We start from the raw sequence: 22,689 nt of genomic DNA, 5'->3' as shown, positions 1-22,689 counted from the left end.
AGATTTTATTTATGTATTTAACAGAGAGAGAGACAGCCAGAGAGAGAGGGAACACAAGCAGGGGGAGTGGGAGAGGAAGAAGCAAAGCAGGCTCCCAGCAGAGCAGGGAGCCCAATGAGGGACTCGATCCCAGGACCCTGGCATCAGGCCTTGAGCCGAAGGCAGATGCTTAACGACTGAGCCATTCAGGCACCCCTTTCCTTGGCTTGTTGGTAGCCAACTTCTCCCTGCGTGTTTATATGGTTTTCTCTCTGTGAGTGTGTCTGTGTCTCAGTCTCCTAGTCTTATAAAGGACACCAGTCCTATTGGATTAGGACCAAACCTAGTGACCTCATTTTAACTTAATTACCCCTTTTAAAACCCCATCTCCAAATACAGTCACATTCTGAAGTCCTAGAGATTAGGGCTTCAACATATGGATTTGAGAGGGACACAGTTCAGTCCATAACAGAGACCACACATAATCATTGGCAGTATTAATTCTTCTGAATGTTCTATGTGCTGACTATCCCTTATAGTGATATATTTCCTCGTGTAGTTTGTAATTTTTTATTGTGAGTTCACAGTCAGCAAGCTTGTGTTATTTCGTGGGAGTCTCATAATACCTTGGGTTTTAGAAGAGCCCTAACAGAACAACTTTGCACATGCAAACCCTGATGCCCCAGGGGTTTTGCCATTCTGGATCAATTTTATGGGAAATTTCTCAGTTTTGGAATCCCACCCACAAGGTACTGTAAACTCACACCACTCATCCGCACGTGGCAGAGGCTTCGTGTGTTGTTTTCTCAGCGGGGAGCTGTTTACTCTTTCTACCCGGGTGCTGAGCTTCTGCATTGCTTTCTGACCAGTAGCCCAGTTTCTGGCCACCTTCCCATGAAGGTGCAGCCCTTTGAGGATCCTAACTGTATACAGAATCACAGTTCCAGCCCCTCCCCCACCTCATGAGTGCAAAAGTCATGTCTTCACAAACTCCCAACATCTAGACTGGTTAAATGAAATATGGTATATTCCAACAGTGAAATACTGCATAATCATGAAAAAGAATAAGATTTTTCTGTACATACAAACATACCTATTTTATTGCGCTCCACTTTATTGCACTTTGCAGATGCAGTGTTTTTTTTACAAATTGAAGGTTTGTGGCAACCCTGCATCAACCAAATCTATTGTGCCTTCTTTTTCCCTTCCTTCCTCCCTCCCTCCCCCTTCCTTCCTTCCTTCCTTCCTTCCTTCCTTTCTTTCTTTCTTTCTTTCTTTCTTTCTTTCTTTCTTTCTTTCCCTTTCTTTCTTTCTTTCTTTCTTTCTTTCTTTCTTTCTTTCTTTCTTCCTCTTTCTTTCCTTCTTTCTTTCTTTCTTCTTTCTTTCTCTTTAAGATTTTATTTATTTGAGAGAGAGATAGAGAGAGCGTGAGTGGGGGTGCAGAGGGTGAAGGAGAAGCACCTCTTTTTTTTTTTTAAGAGAACAAATCGGGATGTCTGGGTGGCTCAGTCAGTTAATAAGCCTCTGCCTTCAGCTTTGATCAGGATCCCAGGGTCCTGGGATCGAGTTCCACATCAGGCTCCTTGCTCAGGGGTGTGTCAGCTTCACCCTCTGCCTGCTGCTCCCCCTGCTTGTGCTCTCTCTCTTGCTCTCTGTCAAATAAGTAAATAAAATCTTTACCAAAAAAATAAAGAGAATACATGTACACCTTTATTCACTTCTCAGTCAGTTTAAATCCTTGAGGGGGGTATAGCATCACATGAGTTTGTAGCCAGTGGCCTTAACAGGAAAGTTGCTTTAGAATTTGGCACAAGTCATGCCACTGTTAACACAAGCATGAGTTACTTTTCCTCACATTGCTCTATTTTTGTTCGGTTTGCCACCAGGAGTCACTGTGTAGTTCTTTGCTTCGTACACATAAGCACATCTCTTGCCTAGACAGAATTCAGTTTCATGTTGAGCATAAACACCTCCAGTTTCAAGAAGAGCTGTCTGCTCGCTCTGGTTCCAGAGAAAAATAGCCTTGGACCACAGCCTTCCAGATGTATTTGTCAACTTCAGAGTCCTGTTCCCAACAGGCTCCGCAGGTTCCAAGGTGGCAGAAAGAGTATTGGTGCCATTTTTCAAACAACATTTGCTCACTTCGTGTCTCTGGGTCACATTTGGGTAATTCTTGGCAATACTTCAAGCTTTTTCATTATTACTCTATTTGTCATGGTTACAACTTACTGAAAGCTCACATGATGATTAGCATTTTTTAGTAATAAAATATTGTAAAGTTAAGGTAAATGCATTGTTTTTTAGACATAATGCTATTGCACCCTTAATGGATGATAGTATAGTATAAACATAATTTTTATATGCACTGGGAAGCCCCCCCGCCAAAATCATTTGTTCGCTTTATTGCAGTAGTCACTTTATTGCGGTTTGGAACCAAACCCACAATATCTCAGGTGTGCCTGTATTGACGTGGAAAAGATCTAAATGAGAGAAGCAAATGTAGTTTTCTACAATTCACATAAGTATAACAGTATAGATGCATTTATTTAAATGCACAAAGTATCTCTGGAAGGATTCACAAAGAGTTAGTAACATTGGCTGCCTCTGAGGAAGAGAGAAGTGAAAGAGACTTACTTGAAATTTCGCTATAAAAATGCCTATTTTTCTAGTAAAATACATTTGTGACAACCAGTTTCTTTGGTTGTGTGCTCACCTCTCTAGTTTTGAGTTCCCTCTTCATTTTTGGCACCTGGGAATTTCTCTTTCTTTCAGACTCTGAATTTTTTTCCGGTATGTGTAATTTTTTTTTCCATCAAGAATGTCTATGTATTCAGGACAAAAGAGGAATCAACAGTAGCTTCATTTACCCTCTTACCAGAAGTCTAAACCTTCCGCATAGAGATGCTTATTTTGTAGTTGACAGAAGTCAGTGAGTTTCTTTCCGTGTCCAGGATTTTGATGTAACCCTTCCTTCTGCATTGTTATTGTTAATATGGTCTTAGTTGGCCTGACCTCTTTCAAAAGCCCCCTTTTCTTCCTGGCCGCAGGCCTACTGAAGTTTGCCGACGATCTTGGCATGGGAGGTGCCAGAACACAGACCATCTCCCTTGGCCAAGGCCAAGGCTCTATTGCTGCCAAAATGATCAATACTGCCATCACAGATGGGACCTGGGTGGTGTTACAGAACTGCCACCTGGCCACGAGCTGGATGCCCACGCTGGAGAAGATCTGTGAGGAGGTGATTGTTCCTGAAAGCACTAACATCAGATTCAGGTGAGGTGCCACCCCACCCCCCCTGGCCTGTTTCTGGAACCCAACCTTGAGCTCCAGACATCATGCTGGTGGCATGATGGAATATAAAGGTGAACAAACACAGTTCTGCTTTTAAGAATCTCTCAGTCTAGCAGAAGACAGACCCCAGATGAGTGATGTTGATGCCATGCAGTACCTACCATACTTGTTTGCACAAGAACCATGGAGCACAGAAAAGGGAAGGGAAAGTTGGGGAATGCCTGGAGGCCTGACTGTTGCCTGGGGTTTGAAAGATGAATAGGAGTTTATCAGGAAAGTCATTTCAGGCAGAAGGGACAGCATCTGTAAAAGCAAAAATGTGTATGAAGGAAACACTGAGACGTTATTCTATTACCATGGGGTATATGCTATGAGACATTGTTGGGGGACGTAATATGAGATGTGTCTGGGAAGGTAGATTCAATGTCAGCAAATCTGATTTTTAAAAATCGTGTTGAAAAAAACCTTACCCGTAGTGTAGGCACCATTGTCCAAGCGGCTCTATCCTATATTTCTTGGGCTCTGTGGAATTTTAATCAATATTGGAAATACCTACTTGTTTTTTGTGAACTTTAAGCCCAGCAACACTGGGCCTTGATTTTTGCATATACAGAATGATGAGATAAACCAGACAGACTTCAAAGCCCTTTTCAACTCAAATGTTCTCTTATTCTGGGCCAAGGGTCAGCAAAAGGTGACCTATGGACCAAATACAGCCTGCTACCTGTTTTTATATGGCTTGTAAGCTAAGAAGAGTTTGATACATTTCTAGATGGGTGAAAAAAAAATCAAAACAAGAATAATATTTCATGACCCATGAAAATTAAATGAAATTCAAATATCAGTGTCCACAAATAAAGTTTTATTGAAATATAGCCATGCTCATTCATATACTGTCTATGACTGCTTTCACATTCCAAGCCATTGTGACTGATACCATATGGCCTTGCAGAGCCTACAATATTTACTCTTTGATCTTTTATAGGAAAAGTTTGCCAACTCCTGTTCTAGGCCACAAATCTTGCTGGTTATTTTCATTTTAGTCATGTCTGCCCGAAAACAGGAAAGTGTTTGGTGTTTATTTACAAAGCTAGATTAGGCCATAGTTTATTGTATTTATGTAAGATTTATGTAAAATTCAGGGGCGCCTGGGTGGCACAGCGGTTAATAGTCTGCCTTCGGCTCAGGGCGTGATCCCAGCGTTATGGGATCGAGCCCCACATCAGGCTCTTCCGCTATGAGCCTGCTTCTTCCTCTCCCACTCCCCCTGCTTGTGTTCCCTCTCTCACTGGCTGTCTCTATCTCTGTCGAATAAATAAATTAAAAAATCTTTAAAAAAAAAAATTCATGGAAGACTTTAAGGGGGGGTCCGTCAGAGTCAAGAATTCTATCTGGTCCAGAATGGTGAGTTGACTAAGTACCATCAATGACACACTCAATGAACAAAAAATTATTCATGCTGACATTAAGGTCCTCTATATTATGGTCCTAACCCAAAAGTCGTTAACTCGGGTGCCTATGGGAGCCGGGAATATAACATACAGGAGGAAAGAGGACAGGCACAAGAGATCTATCAGTTCCCACAGTACACTAGCAATCATCACAGGCTGTCAGCCTCGCTGTGGGACATCAACAGAGGGATGTGGGGCTGGCGGGGAACTAGAAGCCCGTGCCCTTAAGAAAAGAGCAGTAACTGCCTAATACCACGTGACTGTTGCCATTCAGGAAGGTGGGCCTCTTGTGATCAGATTTTCTGATTATTTTCAAGGGAAGGTGGGAATCTAGAATTTAAAAAAAAAAAAAGCCCTAGATTTTTAAAAGTTAGCAACTACTTCAAAACTATGCTATAAAGTTGTGTTGGTTTGCATGGTATGAGCTAAACACCACCTAACCACAGCCTGAAGTCAGGCCTCAGGCTACCTGTTTATGGACTCTTCCTTCCTTTCCTGGCCACTCCTGGGTGCCAGGCATAGTACCTGGCCATCACAGACGTGCAGGTAGTCTAGCGGGGGGGGGGGGGGGGATGCGGCATGGCATTTAAGAGAGGGCCTTTACAGTCACATTCCACGTCAGTTACTTCTAAGTATTGTGTCATCGAAAAACCCGCATGACCTCTGCATGCCTCCATTTCCTCACTGGTACAAGGGGGTAGCTAACCCCTTCACACAGGGTGGCTGTAAGGATTCAAGTGAAGGAAGGACACGTATTAAATTCTTAGCATGGGGTTTGGCATCTAGCAGTGCTTAATACACGGTGGCTATTATTTTGTTGTCATTGTTTTTCAATATAACATACTGCGTTGTTCTAAAGAGTTAGGTCTGTTGTTCTTCCAGACTCTGGTTAACCAGCTATCCATCAGAGAAATTTCCAGTCAGCATCCTCCAAAATGGGATCAAAATGACCAATGAGCCCCCCAAAGGGCTCCGGGCCAATCTTTTGCGCTCCTACCTCAATGACCCGATCTCGGACCCCGTGTTCTTCCAAAGCTGCACAAAGCCAGTCATGTGGCAAAAGCTATTGTTTGGCCTTTGTTTCTTCCATGCCATTGTTCAAGAGAGGAGAAACTTCGGACCCCTAGGTAAGAGGTGATAGTGCACCTGGGCCGCTGGGGCACAGACCACACACAGATGCAGGTGTGTGTTCAAGTTTGCACTCCAATAGGGTGGCCAGTAAAATGCTATATAAGTATATTCCATGTAATGTTTGGGACATACTTAGACTAAGCATGATTTGTTCATCTGAAATTAAAATTTCACTGACTGTCCTGTACTTTTATTTGATAAATCTGGCAGCCCCTATAACCAGGTCACTGTGTCAGGGAAAGAGCTGGTGCTCCAAAATCAGAGGTCTCCTAATTACTGAAGGAATATGTTGATGAGAAGATTTTAGGCCCTTCCCTTTGGTGGGTTGCCTATCTTAGGCACGATCGCCACTCTCCAGGGAATTGTCACCAGCTAATTTATGACATTGTAAGTAGTTCTCTACACACGTGCACAAGAATGAAAGAAATACAGCCAGGACGTTTGTGCTTCTTCTTGAAAAAATAAAAATAAATTTCACTATTAACGGAACCTATCCACGGCCTAACCTGATTTAATAGTTTATATTAACTTAATACTCTTGTTAGAGCAGAACATCAAACTGCTAAATACAGATCCAGCATCCACATGACTAAAGTTGGGCTGCCTCTGATTTTGTTCGACAGCCTTGAAATGACCCACCTCAATGTATTTCCAGCTGTTCTTTTGGGTTAGATATTGAGGAAAACTGTCTTCTTGGTGATTCTCTCTGAGCCTCCTCTTTCCTTCTACCACCACACCATAGCCCCTATTAGCTCCACAGACCACCTGACCCTTCCACTGAGGGGTGCAGGGATGAGACAGTCAGTGTGGGGAGGGGGGGGACATTCCCCCTACATCTGTGTGTCATACACCACATTCTCCCACCCACACCAGATTTCCAAAAATCCATGTAATGGTTTGGCTTTCAGCCAACTGGCCAGTTGTGTTTTGTGTGCCAGACCACAAATTTTATTATTTTGTTATATTTTTTATTTGGACGTAAATGTTCGGGAGGAAATTAAACGTCTCTGTTGAGCACAGATCCGACTGTACCCTGCTGTCTCCCACCATGCCCGGTACGTTCATGCATTTGTGCCACTTTCCCAGACCCACTGGGCATTTATCATTATACCCTTGAAAATACAAGCGGTAGTTTCAAGGCTGGCCATCCCATTTTCCCATGAGCACAATGAGGGGAATTCTCAAAGCTGACTTAGTTCTGTTGCCTAATCATAGATACTGCTCTCTAGCTCTGCTTTAGTGTTATTTTTGGAACTCTGTGCATTACCACAGTATTCCAGCCAGGGTGAATAATTCTCATTCCACAAATCCCACGATATTAACATCTACCTTAACAAATGGGGAGATCCATAAGGAAATTGATTTTAGAATGGATGTTTTCTCAGGCAGAATGGCTCCCACATTGGCAGTAAATGTCAAGGCTAATAGTCGGCCTGGTGCTTGATATTCATGGGGCCGAACGAGGCTTCTGATCCATAATGATGCTTAACTCTACAGCTCGATGTCTGAGTGGAAATTACGAGCTTCTGGCACCGAAGCCTCTAATTCGTCTATGCTTTGTGCAGGTTGGAATATTCCTTATGAATTCAATGAATCTGACCTGAGGATTAGTATGCGGCAGATCCAGATGTTTCTGAATGACTACAAGGAGGTGCCATTTGATGCTCTAACTTACCTGACAGGTATTTATGGGAGGAGGCTTTGCAGTTGTAAATCTCCAGTATCATACTCTACCCTTCTGCTCTTCTGATCCCACCTCTATACATTTATTTACTCACTCATTCATTCTTTCCACAACTATTGAGATTTTACTAATGCTGGTCACCACGCCAGATATTGTAAAAAACTAGGTATATGATTCCTACCTTCAAGTGGCTCACAGTCTACGAAGGAAAAAATATATATAAAGAAATAAATGACAGGGGGGTGCCTGGGTGGCACAGTCGTTAAGCGTCTGCCTTCGGCTCAGGGTGTAATCCCAGCGTTCTGGGATCGAGCCCCACATCAGGCTCCTCTGCTAGGAGCCTGCTTCTTCGTCTCCCACTCCCCCTGCTTGTGTTCCCTCTCTCGCTGGCTGTCTCTGTCAAATAAATAAATAAAATCTTTAAATTAAAAAAAATGACAGGGTACCTGGGTGGCTCAGTTGGTTAGATGTCTGCCTTCGGCTTGGGTCATGGATCTTGAGGTCCTGGGGCTCCCTGCTTAGCAGCGAGTCTGCTTCTCCCTCTCCTTCTGCCCCTACCGACACTCGGGCTCTCTCTGTCTCTCTCTCTCTCAAGTAAATAGATAAAATCTTTTTTAAAAATGCTTTTAAAAAGAAATAAAAGACAATACAGTGATAAGTTCAACAAGAGAAATACTTATAAAGTAGAAAGGTAGCACAATGATTAAATCTCAGGGATAGGGTAGGGGATGATCATGGGGAACTTCCTAAAGGCATGGAGGATGAGTTTTGAGGGTTGAATAGGAGTTTATAAGTGGAAGAAGAAAGTAGGGTAGGCAGTGGGAAGGAAGAAGGAGAGTATGCTCAACAGAGGTTCCCTGAGGTGAAAACGGCACTTGCTGTCTTGTATTAAAGCAGTCTATCAGTGACATTTTATTAGTCACCCAATATATACTAGTACATAATATGGAAGAATGTAAATGTGTAAAACTTGGTTGCCTCTCTCAAGGAACACGTCATGTAACCCCAGAGATAGGAGATAAAATGTAGATGGGCTAAGTGCATGGAATACCATGGCCAAAGGTCAAAATGCATCTCAGTAGGAAAACCCTGGGCATTTTCAAGATTATACACAAGCTCCTTCCTCAGCTCCATATGTTAAGGAGTCTCTCTGGATCCTTTCCCCGATCATGCGTCAGGCACTCTATATACACAGGCCTCACATCCAGTTTCCATAGCAACCTTAGGAGCTTCCTGTTAGTGACCCCATTTTATAACTGATGGGACTGAGGCCTGAGGGCAGTGGTTCTCAACCAAGGGCACTTTCACCCCCCAGGGGACACTTGGCAATGTCTGGAAACATTTTTGCCTGTCCCCACTAAATAGAGGTGCTACTGGGTAGAGGCCGGGGATGCTGTTAAACATGCATCATTGTCTTACAATGCATAGGACAGCCCCCACCACATAGAACTGTCCAGCACAACATGTTAATAGTGCTAGGATTGAGAAATCTTGCTTTAGAGTAATTAAGTTCAGTTGTAAAAGGTCACACAGACCTTAACTCAGCACACTGTACCCTAAAACAAAACCTCAAGTGACACACACAACAGAAGGTCAGTGGCTATGAGAACTTCTCTAAAGAAGTGAGTCATATCATTATCATTTCAGGCCAAGCAGAGGCACAGGCCAGTGCTCTTCTTCAGAATGCAGAATGGACGCATCCTTGCCCTGGGTTACGGTCTTAGTATTGGACTATCTGCAGCTCATAAAGCGACCTGCCCCAACCATGTCAGCCAGTTTGAGGATCCTCGCTTTCCACCTGTACCAGTCAGGATGGACTAGTTAGGCTAAGATAATCAACAATCCCCACATCTCGAGGGTCTAAGACATCAAAGGTCCATTTCTCGCCCTCTCTATATGTCTGGTCTGAATCGGCAAGGGTCTGTGCTCATTGTAATCATGTATCGGGCCCAGCCAGCAAAAGCTCCACCGACTCTTGATGACACGTCTCAGGACATACTTGTGTATCCTACTGCCACAGGGATAGCACAGAAGGGCTCATGCCAGGAATTAAATGCACACCAACTCATCTCCTATACCCTGCCCCCTGCAAGGGACCCAGAGAAGTGTAACCTGCTTATATGCATGGAAGGAAAGAAAAAAAAAAAAAAACAACAGTTAGGGATGATCATTAGACTTTATACTGACACCAATCAGAGAGACAGGTCTCATTTTTTGGACAGTGGTTATCAAATTAGGTGGCCCGAAGTCAATACATTCTTAATCTGATATCCCCAGCCCTTTGGCAGTGAGAGTAGAGACCTTGGAAGAGACGAAAGCACGTCCTGGTGCCTGTAGGAACTTACACTCTTGCTACCAGAACAGACATATAAGTAGCTATAAAGAAATGCACCTTCCTAAACAAACATAAAACCCAAAGCCTGCAAGGGTATCCTCCGAAGGAAAGTTTGCTGACAAGGAAGTGCTCCATGACTCTCTGCACGGGATTTACCTTCACGTGGGTTCCTTCTTGGGTGCCCTTTAGCTCTGCCACACTGACTACAGTGAGGGAAAACCACTGTATCTTTAATGTTCTGTTTTGATTATTGTATTTAACACAGTGCTGTCAAAAACTTGTTTGTAACGTTCAAACTGAGCTTTGCTGGAAAGGCTGGAAAAGTCCACAGAGAGAGCCTCAGAAATCTAGATGGTCTGGCTTAAGGTAAAACAGCTTCTGCCAGGGCTCAAATTACTCAAGAAGTATGAGCTTCCCCTTAGACCCTTACATCTCCCTTAGTGAACCACCCAGATCCTCCTCCTAGGCACTTAGATCCCCTCCAAAAACCAAGAGAAGCGGAGGCCTCTCGCCCCAAACTTGGGCCACACTTCCTGTTTCTTGTCTGTAGACCTGCATCTTCCTGGAATGGTTGGAATTGGAAATGAGCCCATCTTTCACACACATTACACACAGATGTGTTTCCTCCCTGCTAACTAGTGTGTTGTCCATAACTACGAAATACCAGGTGGCACCCACATACTGTGGAATCTGGACCAGCTAGAAAATGCGTCATGGGGTTAGTGAGAAGGATTTGATGTGGCTTCCAAAGAATTACCTAATTCTTTTTGTAGAAATCGGAGTGTAGAAACCTGAGTCTCAGAGAATGATATTAATGAAGGGGTTGGAGTGTCCCAAAGCAGGATGTATGGGATAATCTCAATTTTCTAGTAAATAAATAAATAAATAAATAAATAAATAAATAAATAAATAAATAAGGAATAGCTATAATAAATCGAATGCTTTCTCTGTGCTAAGCATTGTACTAAATGTTTTATAAGCTTAATTAACTACAACCTTGTAAAATGGATACTGCAATTATCTCTACTTCTTGATGGATGAGAAATTGCTGGAATTGGAACCCAGGACTGTCTCATGCCAAAGTGCTTGCCCTGAACCATCTTCCTATAATGCCTTTCACGTATGTATACACACATACATGCACACCTGAAGAAGAGGCCTAAATGTTCGTAGTTGCCTCTGGTGGAATTATTGGTGATTGTATTGTTTTTCTTTCAGTTTATTTCTGCTTCCTAATATCAAATATGGTGAACATGTACTATTTTTGTAGCAAACGTAATACCAAAAAGCCTGGTGTCATCCCAAGGTGAGCACTGGTTTCAGCAACCCTGTATCTCAGCAGAGCTCCTTGGCTCAAAGAATCCTCTTTTAGGTTAATGACCAAGTTCATTATGACCTTCCTTGGACTCAACTTCTTCCTGTTGGTTGTCCCCAGGGGAATGTAATTACGGAGGCAGAGTGACTGATGACAAAGACAGGCGTCTCCTGCTGTCCCTTCTGTCCACGTTCTACTGTAAGGAAATTGAGGAGGATCATTACTGTCTTGCTCCTGGAGACATTTACTACATCCCTCCTCATGGCTCCTACCAGGTGAGGGGCTCGGCAGTCCCCATGTGGCTAGGGGCTGCAGTGTATGCAAGGTGGGCCCAGAGGTAGCCTTGGGCTTCCTGACTTAGGTCCATAAGCTATTTCCAATATTCCAAAAAGCCTCTAAGGGAGCCATTATTACTGTTTAATGAAAACTGGGTATTTGATGGATAAGGCCTTTTCAAACTGTGGGGTCCATCTTGGGGGTTTAAGGGAATGGATGGCTAAGATGAGGCCTTAGTAAATAGGCTGGAAATTGGTACTTGAAAACAAAGGTTCAGAAAGTGGCCAAAGGGGAAGGACAGAAAAACTGAATGGAAGAATGAGTATAGGAAGAAGAAAACAGGGAATCTGTAAGAGATTGAAAAGGGCTTTCTTTTATTGAGTACCTGTTATATGCCAAGGCCTATTCCTCTGTAACCTCACTTATCTTCCCATTTACAAATAAGGAAACTGGGGGTCAAGGTTACACAATTAGTTTGCAATAGAGCTAGGGTCCAATCCAGTTCTGTCTGAATGCAAAGCCAAAACTACGGGGGCGGGAGGTGGGGGGAACAAGGAGAAGCTAGGGGTGGGAGGGGAGATACTCAGACCTCTGCCTTCATACTAACTCCCCAGAAGACTGTATAAGGAAGAGCTTAGGGTGTGTTCACCCTGTGTATGTTGGGGGGAGTGGGTTGGTGTGTGGGGTGGTGGGCAAGTGTGGCCGGTGCTACCAACCCAGTGTGATTCTTGCTTGGATTAAGTCCGGCCAAGCCCTGAGTGATCTCTGGGACCCCGGGGGTCCTGGGTTTGTGTCGATTGAAGATTTCCTTTCCAGTCCTATATCGACTATCTCAGGAACCTACCCATCACAGCCCACCCAGAAGTCTTTGGCCTCCATGAGAATGCTGACATCACCAAGGACAACCAGGAAACCAACCAGCTGTTTCAAGGGGTGCTGCTGACCCTCCCTAGGCAGTCAGGAGGGAGTGGCAAGTCCCCTCAGGTAAGCAGGCATGGGGCAGGAGACATAATTCTGTTTCCCAGGCATTTTTCCAGCTGGTGGTCATGCAGGATTGTTGCTGATGATCAGGAAGGCAGAAGAGTGGAGGTCTGGCAGACCCCTGAGGGAGGGCATGAGTACTCAGGTCTTCCTGCTGAGAGTCCTTAGATACAGAGCTGGAAGAGCACTAGTGTTTCCAGATCATCAGCTGCTCCTGGATACCCCTCATAATTCCTAGCTATACCCATATATCATCTATACTCCATTTACATAATATTTAAAACTAAATCTCTTTTGCTTAAAAACATTTCTTTTAAAAGCTGCTCATCAGTACCATAAGTGGAAACCCAGTGTCATTTCCATAAAGTCATGACAGCCACAAAAAAGAAAATGAAAGCTAAATAGTTAGGTTCTTCACAGATGATGTTGCTGAGGCCCTGCTGGCTCCTTGTGGAAAGGGGAAGATCAACCAGTGTTACAGAGCGCTTAATTAGCACTGATCCGAGACTTGGTCCTTGAGAAGAATTAAAAGTGAAAGGTGGCTGAAACTTGGAAAGAGAGTGACTTTCTCACCACGTGATTCAACATGATTTGCTCCAGGCCCTGGAAACACCTAGAATCAATCATTTTCCTTTCGCGGTTAGTCCACGCTTTATGAAGCGCAGACCCGGTCCACCATCCTCAGTTTACAGATGGGGGTGAAATGAGACCAGTGAGAGGAAGAGACCTGCTTCAAAGCATTCATCAACTCAGGCAGAGCCAGACCCAGGACCACCATCTCCTGACCCCACCACACCCTCTTTTTTCCTGTCCTTCCCTTCCCTTCACCACCTCTGAGCTAACCCCTGTTCAAGCCCTTTCAGAAGGTGTGGATTTCTCTTGATTTGGCTCATAGTGCCATAAGTGATAATAGGTACGAAGATAAAGCAGCCTGCTTGGTCTCAGTTTAGGGGTGGAAATTCCCCTCACGGTCAGAAGAGAGAAAAGGGAAGGAAGTGTGCGTTCCAAGCCTCTCAGATCCAAAGGATGGCCGAGCTCTCTGTCTTTCCCACAGCCAGGTCCTGCTGCTTGTTTCTCTAGGCCTGTCCCTTCTCCACTTGGCCACCTCCATTGCCCTGGACTATTCTTGCTCAATACTGAGGAATGGCCTACTGCCTTCCCAGGTGTCCTGTCCTGTCACTGGCACTGAGCAAGAGTCCCATCTGTACGATCAGCTGGTTCTGAGACACTAGAGATGCTCCCCTAGGGCTGACCTTAAAGGCAGGAGTTCGGCAGCATTCAGTGCTGTGTTGAGGCTACCTGGCTGAGCAGGAATTCCCTGCCCAGCCCTCAGGCCCTTGCTTCAGGTGTGAGAAGAGGGCTCTCATTGCTCTGCCTTTTAACTTTCTGGGCCAGGAGGTGATGCCTTCCCAAAGACCAGTATAGAGGTGAGGGCCCTCCTTTCCCCTAGGCAGAATTGGCTTCTGTGGGAGAGTTCCCAGGAAGGTTATACAGACTGTGATTAAAAAGACCAATGCTCATTGGTTCAGGTTTACCCAGACAAAACCACAGTGCACAGGCCTTGTTTCTCATTCACCTCTCTACTGTCTGCACTTTAAGGAAGTGATTGAAGAGCTGGCCCAGGACATACTCTCCAAGCTTCCTAATGACTTTGACTTGGAAGTGATTGTGAAGTTGTACCCTGTGGTCTATGAGGAATCCATGAACACCGTCCTAAGGCAGGAGCTCATCAGATTCAACAGGTGGGCCAGATGGTCTTACTTGGATCCTGGGAGGTGGAGTGTAGGGGTATATTCTAATGGGCAGTAACAGATGTGTACACTTAATAAGGGCTGCTGTGCAGAGGAAATGGTTTGCCCCACCCATAGGGAGGGCTATAAATAGGGCCATCCCGGCATGTGTTCACCTACTTTTAAATCATTTTTTCTATTCGTTCTCTCCTGTTCATTCATATGACACCTGTAAAGTCAGGTTTAAACTAATACCAAGAAGGCTAATAGTAAAATTAATAGTAAAAGAAGTAATAGTAATAGTAAAAGTAACTGTTAGAACCACTTTTCTTAAGCCCTTAGTGCCAGGTATGGCTCCAAGCACCATGCGTGTATTTGCATTCAAGCCATATAGTAGTCTTTTGAAATATGCAGTTAGTAATCCCTCTGCCACCATTTTACAGATGAGAAAACTGAGACCCAGAAGGGTTAAGTAACTTGCACAAGGTCACATAGTCATTCAGTGACAGAACTGAGTTTAAACCCAGGCTTTCTGATTCCAGAGCCCATGCACTTAGCCAATACGTGAAATCGGTATGAACAGAGAAAGTGGTGGAGAGTTTATCCCATTACCCCAACAACAGAGGTAGGGAAGTGATGTTATGGACTGGCCATGGGGCTAAGGGTTTCTGGCCCTCCTCACTTCTCCTATTACTATATATAACATAGAACTCAATAGATCATCTTGATTTGACTTCTAAATAAAACTGTAAGGATTCTCAAAGACCATCTGTGCCAAATGAGAAAACTCATCACTTCTGCCTTCATGTCCAAGGTTCTTACTGTTCCCGGTTCTTCATCTGTTACTGTCTCCATTTTGCCTCATTGGTCATTGCTCAGTTTTAGGGACAGCCCTGACTCTGAAGGACTAGAGAACTATGACTAGAGAAGAATGTCATCTAAAAATTCCTTGCCTTCCCAGTCTTAGTATTACTCTCTAGAGTCAACAGGCAGTTGGCCATATGGGGGAACTGAGCAAAGTATGGGGTGTGAGCTAAGGATCCAGCAGCACTGCTGTGAGTCAGATACCTTGGCATGATGGGAGGTAGTCGTCATTCATCCAGATATTAAGCCTAATGACTTCCCTCTTCTAAGGTCACTGGAACTCTTCCTTGGTGGTTGCAGGGGCCCTCACTAGCCTTTACCACTGGTCATTATAATAGAAGAGAACAGGGTAACAGCAATTTTATTTTCCAAAGATGGTCAAGATTAATCACATTGAGTAATACTCTTACATTCCCCCCAGTACTTTTTTTGACCTATTCACCGAGTGGTATGAGAAGCCCGAAATGATTAGGTGACAGTTCAGCTTCCAATTCAGGGGAACCATTATTGTGTCTTCTGGGGCAAATACTTCCCTGGGTACTAAAACCTTGAAACTAGCAGAGCTCATAGTTGCGAAAATAGAAAAAGCTCTTGCAAGTAGGTCTTTAGGTGTAATAGCTACAGATCTGCAGTATAATCCCTCAGATAGTCACTTTGCCCCTTGACTCCTCAGCAAAGCACATGCACCAAATGTCTGACCCTTAAATTCCTCTTAATATGAATATTTAGCGCTTACACATCCAGGAATCTCTTTCTTGTATTTGATCATTCTCATATCCATTTGGCTGGCATTCCAAAAGTCTTTGGAGATGACAAGTTCTCTCTGGTGCATGTTCTTTGGCACTCTCAGGTGAATTCCCTTTGGGCTTGGCTAGGTCTCATAACATAAAGGCCAGACAGAGAGACAGGCAATCTTGACGTCTCCCAGGATGCCCTTCAGCTGCCTTTTCTCAGGCATGGACCTCATAATCTATAAAAAGAACAACTTTGACAATATGGATCAAACCCCTTCAAATTGTATTACCTTTTTTTTTTTTAAAAAAGATGTATTTATTTATTTCAGAGAGAGAGAGGGAGAGAGCACATGTGTGGGGTAGAGAGACGGAGAGAAACTTCAGCAGACTTAACATACTGTGCCACCCAGCCGCCCCAATTGTATTACCTTTTGACCCAGAAATTCTGCTGTTACTAGGAAAATCATTAAAAGTTTCCACAAAGATTGATATGGATGGATGTCCCTAGCAATGTGTTTACAGTGACAACAAACCTAGAAATAACACATTTTAGCAATAGGGAAATTGTTAAATAAAATGAAACACCTTGCAGTCATTAAAAAGGATGATTAAGTCTCTATTGAATTGGAAAGATGCTCCCTATATCCTAAGAGAGAAAAACAGATATAAAAAAAATATGTGTTTACATACAGAAAAATTTGGAAAGATAGACATCAAAGTATCTTGAGATACTGGGTGATTTAATTTTTTTCTCATCTTCATAATTTTTCTATCATGAGTGTATTTCACCTTTGAAAGAGGGGAAAAGCAAAAGGAGACCTGGAGTCAGTGTACTTGGGTAGAATAAAACTGGAGAGCCTGGCTGAGCCAGCTCCTTTGTTCTTGCAGGCTGACCAAAGTGGTTCGAGGAAGCCTCATTAATCTTGGCCGAGCCATCAAAGGGCAGGTCCTGATGTCTTCAGAGCTGGAGGATGTCTTCAGTAGCATGATCGTGGGTAAAGTGCCAGCTATGTGGATGGCCAAGTCCTACCCATCACTAAAGCCACTGGGGGGCTATGTGGCTGACCTGCTGGCCCGCCTGGCCTTCTTTCAGGTACCTGGGAGTCAGGGTAACTGGGCACATGACATGCTCATTCAGGTGGAGAGGACATTCTGAAATGGACTGAGTACCTACTAGAGACAGTCTTCCCAGAGTGGAGGTGGAGGGGGGCAGGGGGAGACTTTTCAGAGTCTTTGGAAAGATTATAGCCTATAGAGGCAAGAGTAGGAACTAGAATACATGTTACGAACCGGTGGCTCATGGGCCAGATTCGACTAATAGATATATTTGGTTTGGCTGCCTGGTAATTTAAATCTTTTTTGAGCTAGTATGTCAACATTGAATTACTACACATAAAACTCCAGATACTTGTCCTGCAAAAAAAAGGAAAACCTGAAACAATGGGCCTGCATTCCTGAATGGCAAATATTATGAGATGAGTGGCTGTTGCTCAGTTTAGACAAGGCACATAGTTTCCACTGCTAGAGTCCCTGCCAGTCTCTATTTTACTCCTGACACCAGCTTGCACCTATGCTTTTCTTAAAGTAGAAATATGTATTTTTGTATCTTCATTTCAAAAGTGGGGGGGGACCCAAAAACAAAAGTGGGAAAATATAAACTAAACTTAGAGGGCTGCCTGTTTTAAGAAAAATGAGAAAAAGTGTTTTTCTTAATGGGACTCATTTACATTATCTGCCTTTGAACTATCTTTGATGTGTTGTTGACTTTGGATTTTTATTTCTGTGGCTCTCCAGGAATGGATTGACCATGGGCCCCCTGTGGTCTTTTGGATCTCTGGATTCTACTTCACACAGTCTTTTTTGACGGGTGTCTCTCAGAATTATGCCCGGAAATACACCATCCCCATTGACCACATCGGATTTGAGTTTGAGGTATAGATGCTTTGGGTTAGGGTAGCCCATGGGACCAACCAGGGAAAGCAATGTTGCCTGTTTCTTAATGAGTCCAAACATTTGGATGTGTTAAGGCCCAAATGTTCCTGAGAAGGTACAAGTGAAGTATTTAGCACAACTTAAAATAGCTCCAAAGTTATTACTGATAGAATCAGAGGATTCCCAAGGCTTTGTCTCTGCATATATATATAAGGAATCTTTCCAGGGGAAAACTCTACCACCATTATACCAAGAAAAATTAAAGCGTCTTCCCCCACTATTTATTCACCATGGTGGACTCTTCCTTTGGAAGGACTCTTCATTTGGTCTTGGGTGGTCCTTTGCTTGGAGTGAAGTCAAAGGAATGTCCAGTAATCAAATATCACTCTGTCCATATATGGAGAGAAAGGAGTAAGATCATCTTGTTGAGAGGTTGCAGACTGGTTGCCTAAGTCTTAATTTAGATTATGAATGAACTCAATGGTCTTTGAAGACAATGCTAAGCTGAAATTAATGCAATAAAGTAATGAAATAACTGCGATAAACACTGGAGAAAAAAGATAAAACCATCTTTTTTGATGTTGAAATGATTGTGTACCTTGAAATCCTAAAGACTCTAAAAACACACCTATCAGAATACCGATAGGTAATAGGTATCAGAATACTGATACAGTGGCTGGATACTGGTTAAATATACAAAAATCAATAGCCTTTTCCTATTCTAGCAATAAGTACTTAGAAGTAAAAATGAGAAAAATATTCCATTCACAAAAACAAAAAGATTACAATTTGAATGATTTTAAATGGAGCTTGTGATCTCTGGTTCACCATAATCTCCACCACTCCTGGTTTTCCTACACCTGGACCATTTTCTGCACTTACCTGAAGAAATTTGACTTTACCACCTCTGAACCTAAACAGTGGTGTGCTGGAGCTGGCTCATATCAACTCACCAGAGCCAGTTGCGGCTCGTTATTACGTAGTTGATAGCCTGAAACTGACCATATATACCATAGACATCAACAAAAACTACAAATCAAGGCTTTATTTCTCCCCATCAGAGAACTGTTTTACCAGCATGTGTCTGAATCTAACCCCTCACTTTATAGATCCAGGTCCAGAAAGGGAAAGGACTGTGTGAGGTTGCTAAGCTAATTGTAGTTAATGTGGCCTCCTGAATCCTACTTTAGTGCATTCTCTATGCCCACCATATATAAGGGCAGCATGCTGACTAGGAATCAGAACTGGTCCATGTGTGAAGGCAGGAGTATTATCACAGAAGTCCCAGTGTCCTGGGAAATGCATATTGGGAAAGGCAGGCATTGCAGCAGACTTTCTAATCTCTTAATGCTGCCCCATTTAGGCAAATGGCAGGTAATAGAACTTACAGCTTCTTCTCTTCCAGGTCACCACACAAGAAACGGTCATGGAGAGTAGCCCAGAAGATGGTGCCTACATAAAAGGCCTCTTCTTAGAAGGTGCCCGCTGGGACAGGAAAACAAAGCAGATTGGGGAGTCTTTCCCCAAAATACTCTATGACCCATTGCCCATTATTTGGCTAAAACCTGGGGAAAGTGCAATGTTTCTGCATCAGAACATTTATGTGTGTCCAGTCTACAAAACAAGTGCCCGGAGAGGCATCCTCTCCACCACAGGCCACTCCACCAACTATGTCCTCTCCATTGAACTCCCAACAGACAGGCCCCAGAAGCACTGGATAAACCGAGGGGTAGCCTCTCTGTGCCAGCTGGATAATTAATGACATCTGTCTCAATGCAGAAAATAAAAGGCATTTCATTCTCGACAACAACCTGGCTTTCCTTTCATAAGAACACATAGTATGATGATGATGGCGGCAGTTATATTAATAGAGCACCTGCTATGAACCAGTATTTCAGAGCAGCCCTATAAAATAGGTCGTTATTATCATCCTCATTTTATGGCTGCTGAAACCGTGATACAGAGAAGGTAAGTAAGATCTCCCAAATCAGATAACTACTAAAATAATGGAGACCAGATTTGAATACCGACAGTGGGACTCTTTCTTCAGCCTAGACCTTTAGCCATTTGGCTAAACTCCTTTGTGGTTTTTCTCTTGTTGGTTTTGCTATAACTGCCACTGAACTTTTAATTGCTTCTTTCCTACTCTGTTTCTATGCACTAACATCAGAGTCTGTCAGGTTCAAAGAGGATTGAGCTGCCTTCATTTTTTAAGGTTTTGATATATTTGAAAATCACTTCTCACAACAATCTTATGTGGTAGGGTATTATTATGTCCGTTTTAGAGATGCAAAAACGGAGGCTTAGAAAAATAACTAGCCCAGGGGCGCCTGGGTGGCACAGCGGTTAAGCGTCTGCCTTCGGCTCAGGGCGTGATCCTGGCGTTATGGGATCGAGCCCCACGTCAGGCTCCTCTGCTATGAGCCTGCTTCTTCCTCTCCCACTCCCCCTGCTTGTGTTCCCTCTCTCGCTGGCTTTCTCTATCTCTGTCGAATAAATAAATAAATAAAAATCTAAAAAAAAAAAAAAGAAAAGAAAAGAAAAATAACTAGCCCAAGTTTCCACAGTTCATCAGTGGTAGAACTGGGACACAAATACTTCTCTATTAGCCTGCAACAGATGCGTGGAAATTTCAGGAAGAAAGGAGACATAAGAGAACCAGTATTTGTTGTAGGCCTACTGTGTGCCATGGGTTGTGCCTTGGCCTTTAAATGTTTGTTCCTCTGTGGTAGGTACAACAGTCTCTCCCTCTGGAGGTTCAGGGAGATTATGTAACTTGCCTGAGATCACCCAGCTCTTTCACATTGCAGAGCCAGGTTTTGAGGCAAGGTCGGTCTGGCTCTAGAACCCATGCATTTTTCACTGCCACATGCTGCCTCCCTGCCAACAGCTTGGCTGTGTTATGATGTAGAATCTTAAATGTGTAGCTGCAACAGCCATGTCCAAAAATTTTCTAGTTTATCACTATTTTCCCCCAGGGCCAGCTAGAAGAGAATCCTGAGGGATGTGAAAATCACATTCTTGGTAAATTTACTTCTCAGCTAACTCATTCACTTAGCTCTTTGGCTCTAAGTGACTTCCTTCAGGGCATTCCACTGGTCAATTCATTGTTGAGCAAGGACATAAGGCTGTTTGAGAGTCTACTGTGCCTGCTGGTTTCTCTGCCTCTTCACTAGAAATGTTCTCAAGGTCTTTGGTTTTTCCTGAATGTGGGAAGCTTCTGAGAACCAAACAAACATATTCCAGAAACCTTTTCATGGAAACATGGAATTGATCAAATTCTGATTAAGAACCCTGAATTCTGAGATCAGCAAATTATCTGAGAGATCCTAGAGATTAAGTATGAAAAGGCAGTTCTCCAAATCTTGTCAGGAGGCAATAAAGAAACAGTGAAGAGGAGCAGTCTCTTACAGCTCACTGCAGGTAGCTTAATAAGTTATTTTTTTGAGAAAGACAGTTCCCTCCCCCTCAATGGGGGAAAGAAAATCAGAATCAATGGAGAGCTGAAACTGCCATTATCACTCCAAGTAAGATTGTTAGTCATGTGAGATGGAAAGATGGTCAGGATCCCAAATGCCTGAATCTTGGACTGGTTAGATTAAGTCATTTTGTAAGCTTTAAGGCAGTGAAGGGGTTGCTAAGAGAACAATTGAATTTTAATTATCTAACTCCCGGCTTCAGCAACAAAAAGCTGAGGGAAGCAAGGACTGACTGTTTCATTCCTCAGGGGTCAAGGGACAGAATGTTTCTGTACAATGGATTAAATTTTTGTAATTTAAAAAATTTCCTCCACTTTGAAAAGAAAGAGTGCCCTAAATTTGAGGTCATTTTCTGCTGGGGCTAATGTGGTAATTAATGTCTCCCCCTGGGAAAGAGCAGTATGTTCTTCAGAAATCCTGGTGAGTTAGAGGCTGGAGTCCTGGGGCAGAGATGGCCAGAAGCTGCAGGTCCTGCCTATGAATAGCTCAGCAGATAACATCCGGCAAACATTGTCACCAAGCTAGTCCTTGCTCTATAAAAATCTAGCTGTTGGGTAAGTAGTGTTCAGTCCTTGTCGGTGTTGGAAGAAAATTTCATTGAAAGAGGGGATGTAGGGAAGATAGGTTCTGCCTTTAAAAGATCAAAGATGGGGGCGCCTGGGTGGCACAGCGGTTAAGCGTCTGCCTTCAGCTCAGGGCGTGATCCCAGCATTATGGGATCAAGCCCCACATCAGGCTCCTCCACTGTGAGCCTGCTTCTTCCTCTCCCACTCCCCCTGCTTGTGTTCCTTCTCTTGCTGGCTGTCTCTACCTCTGTCGAATAAATAAAAATAAAATCTTAAAAAAAAAAAAAGATCAAAGATGGAGATCTTATAGTCTTTGAGAGAAAATGGGAGGGAAAAAAGCTATCGTAAACATAACTTATATGGAAGTTTTGGTAGTAAATTGACAATTATGTTTCTGTGTATTAGAATATACATCTTTGCAAAGGAGGCTAGGTATATAAAATGCACATTTAGGTAAGGTTCCTGGCACATAGAAGATACTCAGGAGGCTAGCTAGCAATTAAATGGACTTCCAATTTTAGAAGAGGCTGGGGGAAAGAGTGGTTTCTACACTCAACAGCGTTAATGACAAAAGTTGCACAGTCAAAATCACCTTGAGTTACTTAGAAAGGGACCAGGAAGGAGACAGGCAAGCCATGTCTCACTTGGTTCAGCAGAACCAGTTTTTCCTCCAATGCAAGAACAGATCACTGTTTCAATGGTTGACCGTCAGATGAAGTACTTGATTTGATTTCACAGGTCCTATGTTGCATGAGAAAATGCTTAAACACTAGAACCACACCTAAGCAGGAAGATGCTTCCACAGTGTGACCACTTAGAAGGAGAGTGACTGATAGAATAGCAGATTTATGTCTCCCAATTCAAGCGAGGCTAGGGTTTGTGCTCACTCAATGGCCGACACGTCTGCCGGCACTGTCTCTTCACTGAAGGCCTGTAGCTGC

At 43.4% G+C, this 22,689-nt stretch overlaps 1 protein-coding gene across 1 annotated transcript in view; it reads left to right on the top strand.

Annotated features, from left to right (window-relative positions):
* The window catches only part of DNAH3 (dynein axonemal heavy chain 3), a 168,412-nt gene extending 148,907 nt beyond the window's left edge, over window positions 1-19,505 (top strand). The window contains exons 57-65 of the mRNA XM_044390223.3: window positions 3,027-3,252; window positions 5,604-5,848; window positions 7,418-7,534; window positions 11,307-11,461; window positions 12,279-12,446; window positions 14,043-14,185; window positions 16,660-16,864; window positions 17,566-17,703; window positions 19,109-19,505. Coding sequence (XP_044246158.1) covers window positions 3,027-3,252; window positions 5,604-5,848; window positions 7,418-7,534; window positions 11,307-11,461; window positions 12,279-12,446; window positions 14,043-14,185; window positions 16,660-16,864; window positions 17,566-17,703; window positions 19,109-19,462 — 1,751 coding nt within the window. The 3' untranslated portion in view covers window positions 19,463-19,505. The remainder of the gene's footprint in view (window positions 1-3,026; window positions 3,253-5,603; window positions 5,849-7,417; window positions 7,535-11,306; window positions 11,462-12,278; window positions 12,447-14,042; window positions 14,186-16,659; window positions 16,865-17,565; window positions 17,704-19,108) is intronic.
* The last annotated feature ends 3,184 nt before the right edge of the window (window positions 19,506-22,689 follow it).

Source organism: Ursus arctos, unplaced genomic scaffold (assembly GCF_023065955.2).
Source record: "Ursus arctos isolate Adak ecotype North America unplaced genomic scaffold, UrsArc2.0 scaffold_2, whole genome shotgun sequence".
Lineage (NCBI taxonomy): Eukaryota > Metazoa > Chordata > Mammalia > Carnivora > Ursidae > Ursus > Ursus arctos.
The sequence above is the reverse complement of the archived record's forward strand: the minus strand, read 5'-3'. Positions and strand labels throughout refer to the sequence as shown.